General features: G+C 38.7%; 2 protein-coding genes across 7 annotated transcripts in view; one reads left to right on the top strand and one right to left on the bottom strand.

Annotated features, from left to right (window-relative positions):
- CDC14B (cell division cycle 14B) overlaps nucleotides 1-5,047 on the top strand; it is a 43,103-nt gene extending 38,056 nt beyond the window's left edge. Inside the window, exons 14-15 of one of the 5 annotated variants that reach the window (XR_004781535.2) lie at nucleotides 1,118-1,234; nucleotides 4,835-4,853. Coding sequence is in view for 2 of the 5 variants with exons in the window: in XM_035565243.2 (XP_035421136.2) it covers nucleotides 1,118-1,234; nucleotides 4,835-4,874 (157 nt within the window). In the remaining 3 variants the exon portion in view is untranslated. Of the gene's footprint in view, nucleotides 1-1,117; nucleotides 1,235-4,834 lie in introns of all 5 variants that reach the window. The other 4 variants (XM_035565244.2, XM_035565243.2, XM_035565247.2 and 1 more) reach the window with 4 other exon arrangements.
- Nucleotides 5,048-10,559: 5,512 nt separating this feature from the next.
- Nucleotides 10,560-23,558, bottom strand: part of HABP4 (hyaluronan binding protein 4) — a 28,397-nt gene continuing 15,398 nt past the window's right edge. For both annotated transcript variants that reach the window (XM_035565249.2, XM_035565251.2), the window contains 3 exons: nucleotides 20,168-20,336; nucleotides 18,253-18,429; nucleotides 10,560-15,362 (listed from right to left, as the gene is read on the bottom strand). In XM_035565249.2, the coding sequence (XP_035421142.1) occupies nucleotides 15,306-15,362; nucleotides 18,253-18,429; nucleotides 20,168-20,336 (403 nt within the window). In that variant the 3' untranslated portion in view covers nucleotides 10,560-15,305. The remainder of the gene's footprint in view (nucleotides 15,363-18,252; nucleotides 18,430-20,167; nucleotides 20,337-23,558) is intronic.

The raw sequence follows: 23,558 nt of genomic DNA, 5'->3' as shown, positions 1-23,558 counted from the left end.
ATTAAGCAACTGGACAACAGTTCATATAATTTAATGAAGGTTTTAACTACTAATCTAATAGAATTTGCTAGCAGAGATGAACTCAGTGAAGCCACTGGGAATTGGAATGCTAATAGCCACAGGGGAAAAAAAAGAATGAATCCCTACATTATATAAATCTCTAAAACAATGCACATTTTCATAGCTGGAAATTTGCACAGATGGAATAGAAAATAGGCCAATTAAATGTTACACTAAATATATATATCTCTGGACTCCACAGGCAAGTTGTCACTTTTTTTCCTTAGGATTATAATTTTACTACAATTATTTAGGAATACAGAAAATGTGGTTTCCCTACAAACCAGTTGCATGGTGGCTAAAAATAGTTACTTGCATTTCATAATCCATAGTTCCTTTGTTATTGGTGTTGACACTATAAACAACATGAGGATTTATCTGCCTATTTAGGAAACAGTCAATACATTTCTCAAGAGTCTTCAAGAGAATCTTCTTAGCACAATTAGCATGCAAAGCTGAACTTTGAGTATGGTGTAGTTATTCCCTGTAAGAGCAGAATACCAGCATATTCAATATTCTTTCCCCAGGCTGCTCTATCTGAAGGGAATATATCATGGTTAACTGCAGGAGATTTAGACTCTGATCTTCACCAATTGAATTACTTGTTATTTTTGGTTTTTGTTTTTCTGAATTCCTCTATGTCAGTCTGGAAAATAACATTTGTTTTTGTTGCATACTTCAGATTTGCTCCTTTTTTTTTTCCTGTTGTTGCAGTAACTTAAGACGTTTAGCTTTTTTTGTCCTCCAAAAACCTAGAAGAAAATTACAATTTATTGTTCGATCTATTCTTTGAAAGATGAAAAAAACAAACCAAATCAACTAACCAACCAACCAAAAACCATTTCTATTCCTAGTAAAACAGACTTGCATCACCATAATTATAAGAACATTATAAAGAGAAGGCTGTGTTTCAGGCAGAACAGTTTGCTTTTCAGAATGATTTTTGAAAAGCCAACTGATACTTGTTATTTCTGCTGCAACTGTAACATCCTCTTTTCAGTGTTTTCCTAGAAACTTTCAGGTTATATAATCTCTCTTTTTTTCCTACCCTTTTCAGAGTAATTCCACAGTCCAGTGTTCAGAAAAACAAAACCTCTGAACCTAGCATTTCTGACAATACAGACATTACTAAAAGAACTACCAGGTCTGCTGCACGAAAAAAAAGCTTAAAAAGGTGAGAGTTAACCTCTTTAAAGATCCAGTAATTTTTCTGTAGACAAATACTTTGAGCTGGCCTATCCATTGCTGATAGGGGTTTCTGCCACAGTCTGACTCCTCCTCCTAGCAATGAGAAATGTGAAGCAATTTTATGGTTTATGTCATGTACTGAGAATATCTGGAACCTTAAATCTTAAGGGATTTGCATATGCTGCTGAGCCTTTGAACTTTTTGGAATTGTATGTTGTAATTCCTAATGTGAATAAGAATTCCTGAAGGTGAGGGATTTGGGGAACAAAAGTCTTCCATTACCAAACATCTGCCTGGAGTCAGAGGCAGAAAAATGCACAGCATTGAGCATTAGTTAGCATGCTAAGTCAACGCTAAGAGGAATTGAATTTGATGTGGACGACTGAAATGCAGTATTAGGAAGAATCTGGTGGCGGGTAGGTGAAGTGTCTAAAATGTACATGTATGTGGATATGAGATTTTGTAATGACAGTATCAGTGTCAGTAATCTGGACTGAACCTGTTCAGTCTACATATGGCCACATGACTGATAAGTTTCTTCTGTGAGTGTGCATTCATGCCCCTCTACTGCGGTTTTCCACGGCATTATCAAAGATGAGCCTGAGAATGTAAATTGATACAATTTTCAGGTAATTTTCAGTGGCTTCAAATGACCAGAATCTGACTCAGGCTTGCAGTGAAAAACTTTTGAATGGATCTACCAGGTGATGAAGAGATGTTTTTGTGGGAAGAGAAAAGGTGGTGAATAATGAAAAGAGAAAAGAAAAGAAAAGCTAGTTATGTGGCACACTTTATAAATATTGCTTAAAATTCCAGGTTCTTGTGCAGTTTTTTCCCTACAGAGCTTTTCTTTCCCCAGCCTCATTCTTTTTTGCAGGTGACGGAAGTTACAAAAAATCCCCTCTAGTGGGCAAAGGAAATAATGAATAGCAGGCTAAAGGAATATGCTAGTCAGAACTTTCAGCAGCAGCCATATGAATTTTATGAATTACATTTTGATTCATAGAACAATATGTAAGAAATATTTTATCTTTCCTGAAAAGTGTGCTTTACTAAATACTTCAGGTCTTTCACAGAGGTTTGTCTCCATTCTGCATTGTTTTTTCCATGTCAGACGGACTGATGGGATTCTGACAGCTTTTTTTGTTCTTCATGCCCCTCCAGTTTTAAGCTACTTGCAACTCCTGGTAGATGTACACATGCAGATGTGTAACTGAACAGAGATGTTCAGTTCGTGAAAAGCATACCTTCAAGTAGATGTTTGCGTTGTGTGAGATGAGACTAGAAGGAAACAGCATCCCTAAAATAAAGTTAATGGAAGATTTCAGGTTTTAAATGAAGGATCAGGTTTTAAATCATCTCAAACTTCATAAAACATTTCATATTTTAATGTATTTTCAAAAACTTCTACCCCAAATATTTCATTCTGTATACTGTGTCTTCTAATTTTTGAGATCAAAGAGTGTCAGTCAGTTTATGCATGGATCAAATAATCAAAGTAGTCCTAAATACTTATTGTCACATTTCTGAAGTTCTTAATTATCTTCTTATCTGAGAAGGCTAATTGGGTTGTGGTGCCTCTAAAGGCTACTGCAGTATGATTGTATAATTTCATGGACTTCCAATTTAGTACCTCGCTATTAATCCTGTAGGTGTCCTTTTATTTTTCTTGTAGCATTTGGCAAAACATCACTCTTTTTTAAGCCTTCCTTTCTTTTTTCATGTCTTTTCACTTGAAGCTTGTACGAATTTCTTGAAATTTGTGAATTTGCATTAGTTCAAATTGACCTATTCCAGATCAAATAGAATGCAAGGTAGAGGATAATAATTACTGTTAAAAAGTTGAAATCACGTCCTAACCAACATCCATCTTTGTCAGGGTACTGTTGCCTTTTCTGAACTTCTGACATTAACATAGACCTTTATTCTTTTGTTTTCTTGTCTGTCTGATGTATTCCAGTGAAAACATCTTGCAGTATTTTTATATGAATCTTATTTGATGATGCTCTAGGTCATTTTGCACAGTTTTTACTGTAGATGAATCACATTTGTGACCGATCCTAGTGCAGTATGATTTGCACAGCTGAGTAACGCATCTACAATTTCATCCTTCAGACTGTTGGAGACGCCATCGTATAAAGTGCCCCCAGATTGGTTCTTTAGCCAAAACAGCTCTTTGCAGCTAAAATACCCTATTCTGAATTTGCTAAGGGATCTGAGAGAGTTTAAATACAATTAATAATGTTCATTGCATTTCCTTTGTGGAACATCTCTAGAAGTCACCTGCCATCTACAAAAGACCAGTACTGGTGGATGCAACACGTTGTCTCTTGTGACTGAAATAACACTCTCATTGAACTGCAAGAAATCACATTACTGAAGTATTCTCCACAGTCTCTTTCCGTGGATGCCCCAGACCTATTCTTGTTTCTCAGGTTAGGATGTGTCCCATGTAAATCTGCCAGTTACTGAGAAGTCAGCAGTTGTATTTTAACAAGATGCATATGCCAGATCACTCTAAGGACAGATGCATCATTTTCCTCTCCTTCTTCCCTCCTCACTTTCTTGATATTAAATCACTTTTAGTAGATGGAATAATGTGCTATTTCAGCTGGAAAAGTATATAGGATGGAAGAGCAATCCTAAAATCTTAACCCTTAACGTAAACCATCATTGTCCATGCTCGATCCCAAAGATCCCCAACTGGAATAGCATCCTCACTTAACAGCTGGACTGGCAGAAACGCATACCCAACCTGTGTTTGTGCCAGGACAGGAACACTATGCATCCTGGCCAACAGTGTTCCCCTTTCATATAGGTACTTCAAAAATTCCCAAATAACTGAAAACAGTATTTTCTGTCTTATCACACATTATAGATGTAGGATTACGTATGTAGTTAGTAATTGGTTAGAATTGAAATCTTGAGTGGTGAAGGAATTTTGTTAGGTAGAGAGGTCTTTAAGGGAATGGAGGTCAAGTTATTACAAGAAGAAATAACTGGGGGACAGGAGAAAACGTATGAAAGCCACATCATATAGTTTCATTTACTTCTTTCAACCAGAAAGGTATATATCACAAAAACTAACAAAGAGGAATATGCTTTTGAAATCTCATATGCCTTTGCTTTGCTTGGAATTGTAAAGCAGCCTTCTGCACTCTTGTTCAAACACTGAAAATTGCTTGCAGCATTTTGGAGCTTATCTGTATGTAATCTAAATCTAGTTCTAAAAAAATGTTTCTTTATTATTCTTTCTACTTCACTGTTTCTTTCCTACAGTCTGATAGTTCAGAGGGAGAGAAGGAAAAAGAGTGCTTTGCAGCAGTTGCGATTAATGATTGCATGGTACTTTGAATCCTTCCTTGCTTTTCTGTATGAAACTGACCCTTTCTTTGTATTGTCTGTGATCAGACCAGTCTGTGCTTTATTTACAAACGGTATTGCTATGTTCCTAGATGCAATGACATTTATCTTCTGTTCCTTTCTTTGAAGTAACGTTGGCTCATTTTTTCTTGTCAGCAATGTTTACTTGAAATATTTTTTTAGTGTGTATTTAATTTTTTTCCTCAAATCTGTTTTATTTCAGCAGCCAGTCCATCCCAAGGACTAAAACAGTATTGCGTTAAATTTCAAGCAAGCAACCAGTGTTGAAAGGGGATATCCAGGAATGAAGGGGATACAACTATAACAGACTTGATGCAATTCTAGGAAGATGACCTTGGCTTCATTTCTCAGCAAAGGTTAAACAGAAGAAACTCCTTCGTACTTGTAGAATAAAATGAACTGTCAACATGCCCAATAGACAGTGTCCTAATTGCTAACACTTCCTCAAACAATGCCAACAAAATCTGTGTAAATTCAGACTCAGGTGTAAATATGTAAGTTCTCTATTATAAAGAGGGCTTCCTAGTATATATGATGCATGTGTATAAATTGTGATGGCAATCACTTATAGCTGCTGACCACCAGAAGTGAAAAGATGGTGGGAGTTTTTAAATATGTATCTGTGTTGTTCATTCAGACTGGGCTCAAGTCTCCACTTGAGACTGAAAATCAACCACAAAGGCTTTTTACTTGTAGTATGGGTACTCTCCTGCGTTAACTGGCTATTCTTTCTTACTTTGTATGACATTTTTTTATGAAGCCGCAGTGTTGAGAACACAGTAACTATTGTCCACCAAAGAGTGCTTTATTTTCAAAGGGTTTTTTTTAGTTTTGAAAAAAAAAAAAACAAAACTAACAAAAAGCAATTATGTTGCTTTTAATAGTAATGAGTATTTTAGTTGTTCACAACCATTGGTTCTTTTACCTAATTGTAATTGCTTTAAATCTGGTATGATTTTAATAGGGAGGAAAAACAGCTTACCATTTAAAGCAGTGCTGTCGTACTGAAATGTCATTACTGTTTCTTTTCATATCTTCAAGTCTTTTAAGCGAGACTTTAGATTACTGTATCTGAAAGGTAAGATTTTTTTTCCCCAGGTTTTATTGGTACATTTAATAACTTATGAATGTCACTGTTTTTTTTAGCTTGAAGACACCTAATGAGTGCAGCACCTTAAAAAAAAAAAGGGGGGGGGGGAAATAAACTTGCTGTACAACTGAGATTGGTAGTGGAACTCAGGGGCAGGTATAATTATTAACATCTAATTATAACACATTAAAAACTACAGCTTACCTCTCTGTTAAAAGCGGTGTAAGTTTTTAGAACAATCTGAGGCTGAGATTTTCATCCACTACAAGACTGTCTTCAAACACTGGCAGCCTTTTTTCTTTACCAGTTTTCACACTATGAAATCTCAAAGGCTTGCTTTGCAGCGATTCATCCTTGTCTGCCAGCTGGAAGTTCATAGCTGCGTGTCCCTCAGATGAGGCCTGGTACCACATAGCCTTAAATAGAATACAGTTCTCTCTTCATTGGTAACTTATAGTAGAAAGGAGTTGAAAACTACATCTGGAATGTTAGCAACAGAGTTTTTTAAAAGATACAGATTACCTTTGCAAGGGGGAGAATTTTCTTTCTGTGAATGTAAATAGGCAGGAACAGTGACTAGTTCCAGTCTTTTCAAATAAAAGGAAGTTTTCTGTTACGCTGGTAGTTTCTCAATGCCACTGTGAATAACCACACATTGGTTTGAATAATTTTTTTGTGGCAGGACAGTGCATCATGAGTTGGAGGGGAGGCAGGATATAAAATGTATGTGAGCTTACTGGTAGCATCTGTAAGTTTGGATACTACAAATTCGCAAATATGAATACAAAGAAAACAGGAAAGGCTTGCATGGTGCGAAATAAGGAGCACTGAGGCTTAGACCCTAAATATTTTTGGTTTACCACTTAATCATCACCCTCACCTCCACTCTCTTCTAGGTGAAGCGCACCTAAAAGAACGAGGCAGAATTCACCCTGATAAAAAGATTAAAGTTTTCTTTTTACTTTCTTTTTTTCTTTTTGGCCCCTTGCTGTAAAGGGGAAGTACAGTTAGTCACAATAGCAGGTATGTTGTGCAAATACGATTTTTTTTTTTTGAGGAATATTATCATCTCAAAAATATGATCAGTAAACTGATTGTAAGTCTTAATAGGCAGAAAAAATGTATGAAAGTAGCATGGTGAGAGCTAGAAGAAAATTCATTAGTATTTGTTTGGCTTTGCCCATCTCTCAGATGAACTTCTTTCTAATGTAAAAAAGACAGCCTATTTCACACCCCTTCAAAATTCCGAATTGGAATTTCCCTTTTCTAAAGTAACCAGCAATGCCATTAGCACTTTCAGGTTCATCAGAAGAAATTTGCATAAAATAAGTGCACAAACACACACCACAGCAACTCTAGCTAAACCAAAACTTCATGTTTGGCGTGAATGTGTTTCAGGCTACCCCTTCCACCACTAGTTATCTTGGTGAGAAACACAAAACTGTCAAACATTTTACATTGGAACTCTCCAAACAGCCTTATATGGTGAATTAACCCATTACCTCATTGTGTCCCATCTAATTGTATCGGTTAGTTTGTCTGAGTTTTTAATACTTTGTCTTGTATTTTTATTATACCATACCAAAGCTGTCTTAAGTACAAGTATAAGGAATAGGTGTGGGTGAGGGAGTCCATGGTTTCCAAATCTGTTTTGAATTGTGACATACCGTGTGCCAAAATTGAATGTGTGTGGCAGCAGTGCAACAGGGCAGCTGAAGGAAGTTATTTCTGCTGTTATCAATTAGGAGTTTTGGTTAAACTTAAAAATTCTTTTTCTTCTTTCAAATACATGAGAGATGAATTCTTCCATGATGTTCAAAAATATGCAACATACTCGAAATCTGTATTATCTTAGATCAAATTGCTAGCTTCCATTACAGCATCAGACCTTGTCCTTTTGCCCCAGGACAATAGAGGAAGTGCTGCTTTTATTTTTTTATTTTAAATAAGATTTGTAGAGACTCATGCATTAAAATGGAGAAAAAAAAGAAAAATTACAAGTGATATTCACCAGTTTGTTGCACTGCAGTTTTTATATTAATGGTTTGCAGACTGTTTGTCTTGTGTAAACCCATGTACAGACTATCAATATCTAGAAGTCCTTGACTAATCAGTACTGTTCATCCTGATTATTTTTAAATTGTATATTTCTAATCATATTTTTTTAACTTGGATTGACAGAATGGGAGTTTATTTTGCTGGAGGTATTTTTAAGATAAAGCTTCATATTATCTTGTAATATCAAGTAGTTCAATATGCATTTGTGTGTCATTTGAAAATATTGCATATTGTATTTGGTTTTATACAAAATATTGAATAGTGAAAATTGTAAACATGAATTGTGTAAAATTAAAAATAATAATCAGAAGTTTGTTTTCTCACTTTTATTTCCAGCATTCTAAAAAGAACCTCAGAACAAAAACATATTTGTACAATTTTGACTCCTCTGTGCTCTTAAAAATAATGAGGATCTCACCTGCCTGTGAACCTTTAATTAAAACACGAATCTTTCACATTTTTTTCTGATTTCAGAAATAAGTTTTGGCTCTGCATTTCAGAGGACTCACTGCAGAAAATAATGGTAATTGTACTTGAATTGTTGGGATACTCTTGCCCAGTTAAAAAAAATATATATATATTTATACACATATATAGTTAAACCAGAATAACTGGTTCTGTTTAATTTATTTTCTTCCTTTATGATTGTATAGTACTCATTTTTGGGGGAACAGGTATTATATGAAATACTATATACTCTGATACTTACCATAAAAGTGAAAACTTCCCAAAAGTGAGATTTTCAGAAACATTTGTTTTTGCTTAAGTGCTGGGAATCTATTTTAGTGCACTCCAAAAAAAAAAAAAAATAATCAGAGAGAAGTATTATCAACTCAAATATTTATTATTGCTCTTACATATGTAAGAAAAGGCAGAGTGTGCACACCTCAAGCAGAACTTGTTTGACAAAAAAGTAAACTTCCACTTGCTCCAGAAAGTGGTGATGTTCCACATGTTGCTTGGAAAATCTTTATGTTCTTCTGGTGTAAGGTGGTCCTTTCTAAACCTACATGCATGTGTAAACCACGTTTTCCTGACAAACTAGTTGCTTGCTGAAGAGTGAACAAAGTGGTTTTCCTGGGATAACATTTGTGGTGTTGTCCCAAGAGAGTTTAGCCCTCTCATTGGAGGTTTAGGCAGTACTAGCACTGGGCATGACTGGGAAGAAGACTGAAGACAAGTACAGAGAACAACTGCAGAGTGGCCCAGGCCAAAACTAGGGACAGTGTTGTACACTGCAAGAATAATCTACAGTATTTCGGAAACATACTTAACTTTGATTTGGCTCTCTTTAAACTCCTTCACATTACAGGTTCTCTGCAGCCCATGCAGGAGATAAAATACAAACATACTGCAGCAAAGCCGGTGTGTTATCTTTTGAAATATTCAAGGCTGGGCTTATAAAGACACTGCATGCTTTAAGCTTAAATAGCTGAGTCCATTGATGAAGATATTTGGCACTTTTTATTTTTTTGCCTTTTTTTTTTTTTTGCATGGAGAATGGTAAGGGTGTGGATCCAGACATTCTGTCCTTCAAACAACTGCTCTCCCAGTCAGTGTCTTTCCCTTCAAACTCCTTCCCAATCTACAAGGCTACTAAGAAATCTGGCAAAAACCGCACCACCTGCACAGCCCAGCAGCAGTTGCTTTTTGTCCCTCAGCCAGGTGTGACCTGGCCCCGCTGCATGCCGACAGACGCTCAGTGCTGCTGCGTCACTACCGCTGCTGCCTCCCAGCCTGTCAAACTACCCTGGGTGCTGCACACCAGTCATGCCATGAACAGAACAGAGGTAAGTCCTAAACTGCTTGTCCCTGCAGGACTGAAGGAGTAGACAGAAGACTACCCGTAGCAGCAGCTATTATTAAAGTAAGAAAACCCAAAATGATTGCTGCTAATAGCAGAAATATAGCCACTTAAGCAAGCATTGAAGCAGACCAAGTCACAGCATTGTGGATTTACCTTTACCACCATCAGTGCTTTCATGCCATTGCCCTTAAGATGATGGTAGGTCATTTCCTCAGTTTTTTTCACTGTGGAAGGGCTCAGCTTCGTCATTAGCTGGAAACTCTTTTTGAAGGAGGGGTAAACACATCTGAGTTTCTTTTCGGTTTTGAGTTCTGCCATAATAAGACTCTTATTATTCTATTCCCTATTCTTCCCAAAATATCGTGCTTCTGGGACTGAACCTTTACTCAGTACTTATAACAGGCAACATTTATCCTGCTGCCATGTTTTCCAGGTGCTGTTTTGTCCACCTCTTCCCCTTTCACACCAATATATACTTTATTTTTTAAGTGAACCATTTAACGCTGGCTCTCCTCCTGCTCCCATACTTCAGGATTTCCTTCTCCTCCTCCCATTGATCAGACATTTTCCAGCCTTTGACTAGAAGCCTGAACAAAAAAGGCTCCTGAGTTTTACATTCTCTCATTTTCAAGGTATGCAGCCTTTACTAGAGGCAGGAAAAACATCTGATTTACAAACATGAAGAATACAACCAAATCGCACCTCAACCAACAAGCATACAATTCCTGGACTATATTATGTCAACTTCCTTTTTCTCTTGTTAGAAGAGGAAAAAGTAAATCAACACCTTTTTGCTGCTATTTTTACTTTTCAGCAAAGCCGTCCTGCTAATACATTACGTTATGTAGAACTTGCTGTCTTTCATTCAAGCAGTTACTACTGCACAACTCTAGACTGAGGACCTGTCTTTGCTGGAAGATGACAGCAGCTCATAGTGTCCTGTTAACCAGCTGTAAATAAAACAGACAGAGGAATGCTGAAACTTTTTATTGACACTGGCTACTCAGGAGAGCAAAAACTGTACTCAAATCATTAAGTGCTAGGTTGTCTCAAGCACAACACTGCCGTTAAGTGTGAGGCAGGATCTAAAGCTGCTCTGAAGGTTCAGCCATCTGCAACATTTCTTGCATCACATCTGCAGAAAGGCATTTGTTTGCAGACAAGTAAAACCTGGAGATTTAATGTACTTCACATCAAATTCTAAGTAACAGAGCCAAAGAGTAGCAGTTGTTATTTCTTACAATTGAAAGACTGAAGGTCCCACCCCAGCAAAGCACAAATTGCTCAATACTTCCCCAACATACGTTACTGAAAGAGAGGAGCTCAAATTCCACAGCTGTTACTCAGTGACTCAGAGTATTTCTGCAGATAACCACGTTTCACATTCAATTGTTGGTCCAGTGATAATGAGTCAGTATTACATTATTTTCAACGCTGCATTTATGTGTGAATATGAATATACACTTTGTGTATTGATGTTTATGTGCACATGTGCCTGTGACAGCTCTGAAGGGGGAAAACACAGAATGGCATAAGCATGATGTAATACCTGAAAGACAAAGGTGTACCAGGGCTGTAAGTTTTGGTCTTTGAGCCCAGAAGCTGTGCCAGCCGCCTAGCGTTAGATTCGTGTGAATAAGTGTAACCAAAGCAGCTGAAAGATCATCACCCATGGGGTCAATTGCATATATTCCTATTTATCAACTAAACTTTTCTACCAGGGTCTTTTACTTCTGAGTCTTTTTATATTATTATGTTAAGCACAGATAATCCTCTTCTTGCTTTTAAAGACACTCTCACAGGAATGTACGCTTACCAACCCTATACCACAGTACTATGTATGCATCAGGTGGGCTGCATAATATCGACACTATCAGCTATAAATGAGACCTGTGGAAAGAGATTAATTCCTTTTTTGCAAACTTAGAGTTCACTGCTTAGGGGAGTTCCACCCCTTACCTCTTTGAAAAGCAAATTTAAGAATATAACTAAAATATACATTCATCGAATTCATCACGCAAGCTTCACAAACTCCATCTACATCAACAGAAAATTTCCCACGCCAAAAATCAACCGATCATCATAACAACGCTGACAAAGGTGGACAATTTATACATAATCCACCTTCATCTCTCTCCCGTGTTACAACATCACACTCTCCACAATTATCACATTCTTTAACAACATTCAGTCCATATTTTGCCTGCTATCTCTCCCAATTATTGCCCTTATCTTAAACTCCTCAAGTCCACAGTTTGGTGCCAGGAAGGACTGTGGTGTCTTCACTTCGATGGGCAGCTGAACTCCACCATAGCTGCTCTCATTCCCCCTCCTCAAAGGAAGAAGGGGAGAAGACAAAATAGAAAGGGGCTCAGGGTTGAGATAAGGACAGGGAGATCACTCGTCAATCACCATCACAGACAAAACAGACTCAGCATAGGGAGATTAATATAATTTACCACCTATCACTAGCAGAGCAGAGCAGTGATAAACCAAAAGCAAACCAAACACACCTCCCCTCCATGCACCCTTTGGAGCTGGCTCTGATCTGACATGGGGCAGCTGCTGGGCTCTGCTCAGGGAGGACACCCCTGCAGCTCCCCTGCTACCAAACCCTTGCTGTGTAAACCCAACACACTTACATTAATTAAAAACAAAGCTCACATGTAGTTTTCCCTAGGCCGCTAGAGTAATCCTAACACCGAAGTGCCTGTTATAGTGCATTAAAGAGTAATTAATGTAAGATCTGCAACATAATTTCATCTCTTGATAAGATGCATGCCATGTTCTACTAGTGTTGGTTTGTTTATTTACCCCCCAGTGCCACTTGCTTTACATGAAGAAGTAAACCTAAACCAGGAGTAATTGTTAGTAGCAGACGTGCTTAACAGATACAGCTATTTTCGTACCTTAAATATGACAGATGACTGAGATTTAATATGTTCTCTTTTCACAGCTAGGAAAAATAATCAGATTGCTGTTACCACTTACAACTAATAACTTCTCTATACTTAGATACTGTAAACTAAAGAAACTCAGGACATGTTCAAGTTTGATAGTCTGAAAAAGAAAATTATCACACTTAGTTACTCTAAGACACTCTTGGTTTAATGAGCAGTAAACAACTACACTAAACCTCAAACCCAAAACTTTATGGGAACTTATTTTTTTTCATATCAATTAGTAAGTCTTAAAGCCAGCCCTGCTTTTTTTTTTTTTCAGGAGTTTTTAAACAGCCTGCTGACCAAACACTTATTATATAGATATACTTTGACAATTTCTCAAACAATTAGCTGTCCTTTGACAATGAAACTATTTGTCATTCCATTTTAAAAAACGTAACAGTTAAAAGGAACAAGCAGTGACTTTGTAGCAGTGGGAATCAACCTGAAAAAATAAAGTGATCCTTCTGCCCTTTCCAGAAAATGTCTGGAAAGTCAAAACTGAATCAAGTGTATGACACTACATTCAACACAGTTGTGTAACAAGGTTCCACGTTTTTAGTAGAAAAAGGAGGAGTTACCTTTTAAGTATTTCACTACTTCCCTTAGCAAAAATAAAGTGTCAGTAAAAGGAGCAGCAACAAGAAAAAGCTCTCCACATATATGTAAATTTACCCCTGCAAGCAAATAAATACAAAAGATTCATTTTTCCCTGTCCCATGGGAAAAGGGACAAGGAAAAGGGGTAAGGAGGGGAAGAACAAGCAAAAAAAAAAATCCAAAAGCCTCATATGCAGAATCATTAATGTTTCACAATTGTGAAATTGCCATTTTTGGCAGAAACATTCAAGCACCTATCAGAAGAGCAGCCACAGTTAAGTGGTAAATTGCAGTCATTTTCACATAGTGGCTTTTATTCTACAAGGTCGTTTATGTTATTTCATCCATTCAGTTCTAGAACTCAAAAAGCAGCAGCATGGTTCCCCTAATACCAACATGCTTGTTTGCCTTTGCACATTCTTTCTACTACAGGTTGGCAGATTATCTCCATGTCATTAAAAACAGTTCATTGTGGAATTTAAAATCTCACTTTATAGCAAATTGTCATATAATGTAATTTAACAATATAAGAATCTTTTGGGCAGTACTGCTTTGCAGACCATCTGTTTGGAGCATACAGAAGAATGTCAGTGGTCTTTCTAGAATGATTATATCTAAGTGCATGAAGCCTTACCATGGAGATGAGATATTTTAAGTTTCTGAGTGCCCTAAGAGCTCACTCCAAGGCAGAACAGATTGTTAATTCAAGTCTCATCTACTATCTGCTCTCAAAGGAGATTGTTTGGAAGTGATACAAAACAAAGTGAGGCAGAAAACAGGAAGAAAGGTCTATAACCATCCTGCTTTTCCAGTAAACTGAGGGAATGAGTTCAAGTTCAACAGGCATTTGGACATTCTTTTGAGGGTGGCAGTTACTTCCAAAACGTCCAACATGGTTATCCTCTCATTTCTTTCCCTCATCAGTTCTTTCGCTATTTGTTTGTTTGTTTCTCTCTGATTCCTGAGAACAGCTCTGAGCATTCCCTTTGACAGGAAACAAGTTAGGGTATTTGGCTCAAGTTACGAAATATGTTAAAACTGCAAGGAAAGGACCATCCCATCTCATCCTCAACGCCACACACATTTTTTATTAAGGCAAGAAATATTGCTGTGTCAAGGGAGGGTCAGGCTGGGTGTTAGCAAAAGGTTCTTCAACGCAAGGGTGATCGGGCACTGGGACGGGCTCCCCAGAGCAGTGGTCACAGCACCGAGCCTGCCAGAGTTCAAGCAGTGTTTGGACAACTCTCTCAGACACAGGGTCTGATTTGTGGGTAGTCCTGTGTGGAGCCACGAGTTGGACTCGATCTTTGTGGGTCTCTCCACCTTCGGATAGTCTATGATTCTATGATTTTAGCTTGCCGTTTCTCCTGCTAAAAGTGAAAAACTTCCTTAACAGTTTGGTTCTGTCTTACTATTTTATTTAACCTTCAGAATCTTGAAAGTAGTTGCAAATTGTCATTTCTTACTGAAGCAAGACTTGTTAAAGTCAGCTATCAAAAGCACCTGTGCTGTCTTAAGATCCCTTCTGTTTAGAGGTGTTCACTGTTTTAGCTGCATCAGATCTGCTGTTCAGGATTCGCTTTTTTTTTTCCCAGATGACAGCCAAACAGAAAAGGTTTCAATCTCCTACTCTGACTTGTGAAAATAGCTCAAACCCAAACCAATGAGTGCTTTCCTTTATTTGCCAATCTCTCAATAACTGCAACTTTTAACTGTGTAAAATACACTTCAAAGAAACATAGCAAGCAGCTTTAAAATGTCTACAGTGAAATAGAGTCCCAATCGCAAACCATGTTCAAAAGTTTACATTTGATCAAGCTGTCATGAAGAACGTGATATTATCTCTATATACACATTTTCGAGCACTATACCCTTGTACTTCATTTGAAGTAGAGTAGAGTAGTAGTAGGCTTGTAGTACAGTACTGCAAGCCTTCACATAGTTTTCACACGTGGAGGCAGACACTGGACCCTATGACAGAATCCTGGTCTGCCGTTATCTCCAGAACCCATTTCCATTAACAGAGGGGTGCAATCATTTCACACCAAAACAAAAAAGAACCCAAAACAAAACAGTTTTTCCTGTACACTCAGACTTCTTTTCCACACCAGCGTAGAACTGGCCTCTTCACAGGCTACACCAAAGCTATGTTGATAATAACATTCACGATAGCTCCTTCAAGCTAAAGCAGGAAAATCCTCAGGATCATCAGGATTTGGAGCAACAATTTGCACCTATAAAGTGAAAAAGGAAGCTTTATAAAAATGAATCCATTGCAAAACATATAGCAGCAATACACAAACATGTATTTTACCCTGAAAAATACTCATTCTTTTATTCAAATTAAGTACTTTATGTAATAGAGATGGATATAAATGACAATCTTATCTCAGAAATTATGACTATTGTAAGCTACACCACGAACCTCTTTAGAATGCTGATTTGCTGCCTGAGTAGGACCAGAAGGTCAAGGGTTCTGAAGTATTTTGATGGGATGGAAAAAAAAGTAAAACAATCTCATTCATAACATTTTTTCAGAAGCAGCATTGTGTTTTTTTGTTGTTGTTGTTGGTTTTTTTACATTCTCAGGCTCCCACACATATCTGATTGTAGTTTTAAACTGACACAGACACAGACACAGACTTCTAGGTTGGAAGAGACCTCAAGATCATCGAGTCCAACCTCCGACCTAACACTAAGTACTCCACTAAACCATATCGCTAAGCTCTACATCTAAACGTCTTTTAAAGACCTCCAGGGATGGCGACTCCACCACCTCCCTGGGCAGCCCGTTCCAATGCTTAATAACCCTTTCGGTAAAGAAGTACTTCCTAACATCCAACCTAAAACTCCCCTGTCGCAACTTTCGCCCATTCCCCCTCGTCCTGTCACCAGGCACGTGGGAGAACAGACCAACCCCCACCTCACTACAGCTTCCTTTAAGGTAACTGTAGAGAGCGATAAGGTCGCCCCTGAGCCTCCTCTTCTCCAGGCTGAACAAGCCCAGCTCCCTCAGCCGCTCCTCGTAAGACTTGTTCTCCAGACCCCTCACCAGCTTGGTCGCCCTTCTCTGGACTCGCTCGAGCACGTCCATGTCCTTCCTGTAGCGAGGGGCCCAAAACTGAACACAGTACTCAAGGTGCGGCCTCACCAGAGCCGAGTACAGGGGGACAATCACCTCCCTAGACCTGCTGGCCACACTGCTTCTTATACAGGCCAGGATGCTGTTGGCCTTCTTGGCCACCTGAGCACACTGCTGGCTCATATTCAGCCGACTATCAACCAATACTCCCAGGTCCTTCTCGGCCAGGCAGCTTTCCAACCACTCATCTCCCAGCCTGTAGCTCTGCTTGGGGTTGTTGCGCCCCAGGTGCAGGACCCGGCACTTGGCCTTGTTGAACTTCATACAGTTGACCTCAGCCCATCGCTCCAGCCTATCCAGATCCTCCTGCAGAGCCTTCCTGCCCTCGAGCAATCGACACACGCACTTAGCTTGGTGTCATCTGCAAACTTACTGAGGGTGCACTGGACGCCCTCATCCAGATCATCGATAAAGATATTAAAGAGGACCGGCCCCAGTACCGAGCCCTGGGGGACACCACTTGTGACCAGCCTCCAAGCAGATTTGACTCCATTCACCACAACTCTCTGGGCCCGGCTATCCAGCCAGTTTCTAACCCAGCGAAGCGTACGCCAGTCCAAGCCCCGAGCAGCCAGTTTCTTGAGGAGAATGTTGTGGGGAACGGTGTCAAAAGCCTTACTGAGGTCAAGGTAAACCACATCCACAGCCCTTCCCTCATCCACCAAGCGCGTCACTTTGTCATAGAAGGAGATCAGGTTCGTCAAGCAGGACCTGCCTTTCATAAACCCATGCTGACTGGGCCTGATCGCCTGCTCGCCCTGCAAGTGCCGCGTGATGACATTCAAGATAATCTGCTCCATGAGCTTTCCTGGCACTGAGGTCAAACTGACAGGCCTATAGTTCCCCGGGTCTACCCTCTGGCCCTTCTTATAGATGGGCGTCACATTGGCTAGCCGCCAGTCAACTGGGACCTCCCCCGATAGCCAGGACTGCCGATAAATGATGGAAAGCGGCTCGGCCAGCTCCTCCGCCAGTTCTTTCAGTACCCTCGGGTGCATCCCATCCGGCCCCATCGACTTGCGCACATCCAAGCTCCTTAGCAGGTCGCCAACCATTTCCTCATGAATAGCGAAGGCCACATCCTGCTCCCCATCCCCTTCCGCCAGCTCAGGGCACTGGGTATCCAGAGAACAACCGGTATTGCCGCTAAAGACTGAGGCAAAGGCGGCATTAAGCACCTCAGCCTTTTCCTCATCTTTTGTAACTAGGTTTCCCCTCGCATCCAGTAAAGGATGGAGATTCTCCTTAGTCCTCCGTTTCGCATTGATATATTTGTAAATTTGTAAACTCTATGCTCTGATATAAAGAGACTTTTTCATTTTTATGAAGCAAACATCAAATTATTTCTACATCATTCTGTAAGTTCCCAACCTTAATTATTTTATTCATGATAAGCAGAACTAAACAGACCTTTGGGGATTATGAAGAATAAAGGTGTAATTTTTAGGTGGTCAAATACATTGTTTTGTTTGTTTGTTTTAAAGAAGAAAAAGGCAGTAGACGTTTTTTTAATGGTTATAATAAATACTTCCACCACTCCACGTCTTCATCTGTAGTATCCCAGATGTATTGATCTCATGCTGAGTAATCAAAATACTATTAACGTACAGTACTGAAATCTCTTAAAAGGGATATAAACCTTCAGTCGTTTTAATTACTTCCCAGTTTATACCAAAACTCACTGCAGAAACAAACCTTCATTGCGTCCTGTCTTCTAGATAACATTACAGCAACTAGTAATCTAGCCTTTGGAAATTTATGTGTTGGAGTTCCTGAGCCTGAACTGGTATTTAATTTTAAGCAACTTGATATGGGTCAGGTACTGAAAATAACAACACAGGCCAACATACTGTGAGGTAGGCAATAGAACAAGTCTGTCACTATGGAAATCAATAATCCCCCCCAGAAACAGAGGGGGAGGACAGCCACTACCAAAAAAAATCCCAAGAACACAAAACAAAAAAAACACAAAAAAACTTTACCGTTACTTCTGGTCGAGGTCCCATCCCTTCGACTCGTCTACCACGACCACCTCGTGCTCCTCTTGATCCACGGCCAGGGCGAGGAAGACTCCCAAAGTTAATATCCAGCTGAGATGTTATGTCATTCACCGCTCTTCGAAAGACATGAGAATCATCTTCAAAGTCTTCCTTTTGCAACTAAAAAGGACATCCGGTTAAGGCCTGTAATTTCCATACACAGCCTTCTTCCCTCCCTGATACACATACACACGCGCACTTCTATTACAAACTAAGCAGCAGATAAATCAAGAAGATGTCCAGAATAGAAGACAGGCCTTAACTTGCAGAGGGTTTGAACAGAAGTGAGACAACTGCCGCTTCCCAAATGCCAGGAATAGTTCTTTGCTGGCTCACAGAGTCCTTGCAAAACAAATCTTATGTACCAGCTCCATAACACCGAAGAAGTTTTCAGAAATATGATCTACAAGGTTTTCCTAAGGAACCAGAGAGTCAGGCCTAAGCTACTTACTCCTACAATTACCTTCAGGTAATGAAAAGATCATAAGAAACTACAGCATTTGCCTAACAAATGAGCTGTTAGTAGCTATGAGATTACTGTTTAAACTCTGTGTATTCCTTGTAGCTAGTGGATTTAAGATTGCTTCCCATTGTAGTTTTAATGTGTGTTGCAGTTAACATACCTGTAAACTCATCCCATACTGTGATGGATCACTTATTCTATTCAATGTCTAATAGAGGGTTTTGACTTGTTCTTGTCATGTAGTTTCTGTACCTCTTCTATATTCATTTTAATAAGGTCCCTTGATGATGCCAGCCAAGAAAGTTTGGGAGCAAAAAGAACAGCAACTTGCATGCACTCTTCATACACTGTCATACTCTTCAGAGCTTGTAATAGTTATTCTCCCCAGCACATTCCCACACCCTGGAGAAGGACAGGGCAATGGCATCTATGACCACCAAAAGCCATGCTAAAAAAGGATGCAGCCAACTTCTATATTAGTGTCTGTCTGTGTATGTGCTTGGTGACCTAAAGTAGTTAAGACTTATCAAAAAGCTGTAAGTTTTGATGTTAGTATTATAACTAGGCAAAGGATAAATGTGTATCAATACATGCATACAGACATTATTCAAGGATAAGAATTTCATCATGCTAGGCTACAAGTATATGCACATACTTCTGTGATCCCCCAAACCTGAAATCTAAGTAAGTAGGAATCTCTGAGTCTCCCTGCTTGGCTATCATACAAATAAACTAGAAGTCGTCCCTGAAATATGAATCCCAATAATATCGTGGAATAAAAATTTCAGAAAAGCAGGGGGAAAAGCACACTACTGTGAAACAAGCTCTCCAGAGTTACTTCTAAGAAGCTTCTAAGAAGCAGGACCCTAAAACTGGAAAAAAAAAAATAAAAATCATATATTCCAAGTGCACAGTGAAAGCTAGGATCCAGCACAGATGAAAATAGGAGATTTAGCATCCAGACTAAGAGATGCTAAAACCAGAATGCAATATATACGTGCAAATATATACTGGTAATTATCCTAATTATAATTCAAAATTGGGATAAGACATGTTTAGTAAACCAAGTTTCTCTAGTAGCACTACCAGAGATCTACATAGGTGGCAGCAACAAGGACACCGGTTTTATGTTGCTAAGACTAAGTAAGCTCTAAGGTAGAGCTACTTGATATATTACATATTTGCATACAAAGTGTGGGTGATGATCTGAGAGAAGAAAAACGAATAGACAGTAAGTGTAAAGCAAGTTCTGAGGCACATATGTGATTATAGTAACAAAGTTGGATACTGATTTGTGTTCAGGTTATAGTATAACTAGTAGAAAGAATAGAGACAGTTTCCTAACCCTGAGCATAAAGCAGAGTTTACAGAATTCCTCAGGCAATGCATGCTTACATCATCGCTATATTTTGACTTGTGAATCACCACTGCTTTGGAAGGAACAGTGGATTCTGGCTTCCGGATGTTGAATTCAGGCTTTGGTCGATTCTGTTGCTGAAGATTTTTCCACTCATCTAACGTCATTTCTTGAACTACTTCTTCCATTGGCTCCCCTTCAGCAACTCTAAAGGTTTATAGTTGTAAAGTAAAAACCATTAGCTTGCAACATGCCAGGATGAACAAGAACACTAATCTCTAAAGTAAGGATAGTAAACAAAACATCTGGAATGTTTCTCCCCAAATTACTATCCTCAATTTCACTTACAACCCGCAGTAGCTTGAGGTACAAGTTTTATATCAATATAAATTAGAAAATACACCTCTTTGTCTGCTTGAAATTAAGTCTTATGAATAAATGCTATTTCTAACCTACTATAGTAAGTTCTGGAATTCATCCATCCTTATCGTAAGTTCAAGCGCTTCAAATTCTAAACAAAACCAGGCTGTCTTTTGATCTGGCATATTCTCAATTCTACTGTTTCATCAGTGGATCTACTCCTAGCAAATGTAGCCACAGTTTAAAAAAAAAAAAGTATACTAAGCAGTTCACAATACCCCAGTTGCACAGTTTTATTGACTTATATTGCAAGATGACAATGAGATGGATTTGTGTTTCAGTGCGGCTTTCAGACATCTAAAAAGACCTGATGACACCATGGGATCTTCTAAGTCATTATTAGCATTTTCTCTGTGAAATTTTGACAACACTTCTGATGCTTGTTTGATTTCTTTTGTCAGAGGTAGTAGCTCACAAGGAGTCATTATCTATCACCTGCCCAAAACTGACAGATTAATCCTAGTCCAGTCTGAATTTGTCACACAAATTGCAATAATGCTGATACATTCAAGGAAAACATATGGAGTATGTCACAACATAAGGAGTATGCTTTGCATATTTTTGAACTGTAAAGACAGAAGCCCAACACTGTATATCTGTGTTCAGAAGACAAGATACGTAAGACTAAAAATCCTTCTCCACACATCACTGCTTGACTAGTTCTCTGCCATTTTCCTAATGCTGGCCAAAATTTTCTTGCCCAGAACCAGCTGCTATTACATTACACTCCAGGTGTACCTTTTAAGGATCTTAGCAGAGGGCTATTCCCTCCTTAACAGAGTCAGATGCAGGGAGAGCAACTCACTTCACTCTAATTGTTACAATAAGCAAACACCACGAGCTATAGGAAAATCTGCACTGTTGACTCCCAGATACTTGAAAAAGTGCTTCTTCCACTGCTTCTTCCTCCTCCCACCCAGAACTATTACATATTACAATAGCAGTTGAAGTTAGTTAAGTATATTCCCTAACACTTATTTTTCCAGAAAACCTTTTAATTAGTCTCCTTCTTGTGGGAGAGATACAGATTTATGTCTTCATTGGATCACAGTTCCAAGTTGTCTTCTATCAAATGCTGATTATCAAGAGTAGATTTTTCTAATATAAATATACAGCTGATTAGATGCAAGCTGGAAATTTGCTTTATCATGGAAGATGCAGAATCAAGTGAAAGTTGGTGAACTGTGCATTTCACCTCTGAAGTCGTACGAGCACCTCAGAAGAAAACACACTTGAGTTTTCTGTACATTTAGAATTAGCAGATAGAAGAACAGGTTTGTTCCCTCTCCCTACATGATCTTGCAGCATGCCATTTTATTACTTGCCAGTCAACTTTATATTCTATTTTACTGAAGAACCCTGCATATGACGGGTAGAAGCAGACGAAACACTGAACTGCACAGTAAGACAGTCTTAATTTTGGTTCTAGGAAGGACAGTTTAAAATGCACTTCACTAAGACAGTAAATAAAAATATAGAAGTCCCATACTATATGTCTACATGCCTTCATTCTCTGTTATTTATAAAATTCCAGCTATATAAACACGAAGTTAAAGGTAAAAAGACTGGTAAGCAGTTTGTAATTCTATACTGATTAAAATGATCTGACACTATAATTAGAAGAATCGATAAGAAAAAAAATTAACACATTTACATTTTAAATGAAAAGGATACTGGTGAAAGATGCAGCTACTTCTGGAAAAAAAAGGCCAACAAATATTTTTTCACATGCAAGAACACTGCATGAAGAACCGATGACACCCTGGATGTTTAAATTTTCTGTCCTTAACAGTAAGAAACCAGATATTTTTTGGTCAATTTTCTGAAACTTCAATTCTGGGAATAAGTATTAGAAAAGCAAGACTACTTGCAAGCACCCAAGGAAGAAGAAAAGAGAAAGAAAGCTAATAAAAGGGCTTCTATTAAAATATTTAATTTCATCCCAAGATGCTATGTCAAGACAGAATTGGTAAAATGCGTATCTGAACTTTAGGAAGCCTTTTGTCCTTCTCTCCTCTTTTCACCAAGTAAGGGAGGCACCTTTCAGTCCTTGATGAAACCTGTAGAAAGATAAAAACAGCTGCAGCAAGTACTTGAGGAGTAGCTATCTATCTTCCTATCTGCAACAGAAAAGCATGCCAGCTTTAAGGCCAGCTTTGTGCTGCTATCTGTAGTGTGAGAAGTAATACACACTTTCCGCAGCAAAAAGTTAGGAAAGAAAATGGCAAATAACGAATCCATTCAAGAATACTGAAGGGCTGACCGAGTGTTACAAGATCCTACAAAGAGAGAGTAAGTGACCTGAAAATAAAAACCGCCACCACCAGGATCTCCAAAGGACAAGTAAAAATACTCTCAGGCAAAAATGTCAGCTGCCCAAACACAGAGAGAAACACTGGTGAAACAGAAGCTCTGAAATAGGGAACATCTCCTACCCAACCCATGCAGGCCTACTGCAAGTAACCTAGTCAAACTGAACCTTAAATCAACGATATCTATTATCAACAATTATTATCAACACTATATAGTATTATGCTGCTGTGGATAGGACGAAGACATATATCAACCTTTTTGTTTGGAGCAGATGTCACTGCTGGTAGAGTAGAACAAGGTCTCAGCTGATAAAGGTCTTCCCTGTGGGAAACTGTAGAGTCCAGAAGAGAACAGCAAGACAGATATGAAGTCAAAAATACACGATATACAGGGAAGTCTTTAAGAAGAGCTGAGGAAGAATCAAATATATAATGCTAAAAAGGAACAAAAATGTACATACTGACAATGATTAAGGCAAGACAACTGGGAGAAAAAAAACAAAACCCCTAACTAGTACTTTCCACTTCCAAAGCATTAGAAAGACTACCAGAGACATTGAAATCCATTGTTAGAGGACATCAAAATCAACTAGACATGTGTAAGAAGTGGTACAGGTACTATCAGCCATGCTTTATGTCAGCAAGACCCCTTTCAGACTTAGAGTCCTGTGACCATAATACAGGAGAAGGACACTTC

The sequence above is a fragment of the Cygnus atratus genome, chromosome Z (genome assembly GCF_013377495.2).
Source record: "Cygnus atratus isolate AKBS03 ecotype Queensland, Australia chromosome Z, CAtr_DNAZoo_HiC_assembly, whole genome shotgun sequence".
Taxonomy (NCBI): Eukaryota; Metazoa; Chordata; class Aves; order Anseriformes; family Anatidae; genus Cygnus; species Cygnus atratus.
Note: the sequence above shows the minus strand (reverse complement) of the source record. Positions and strands in the feature narration are given on the sequence as shown.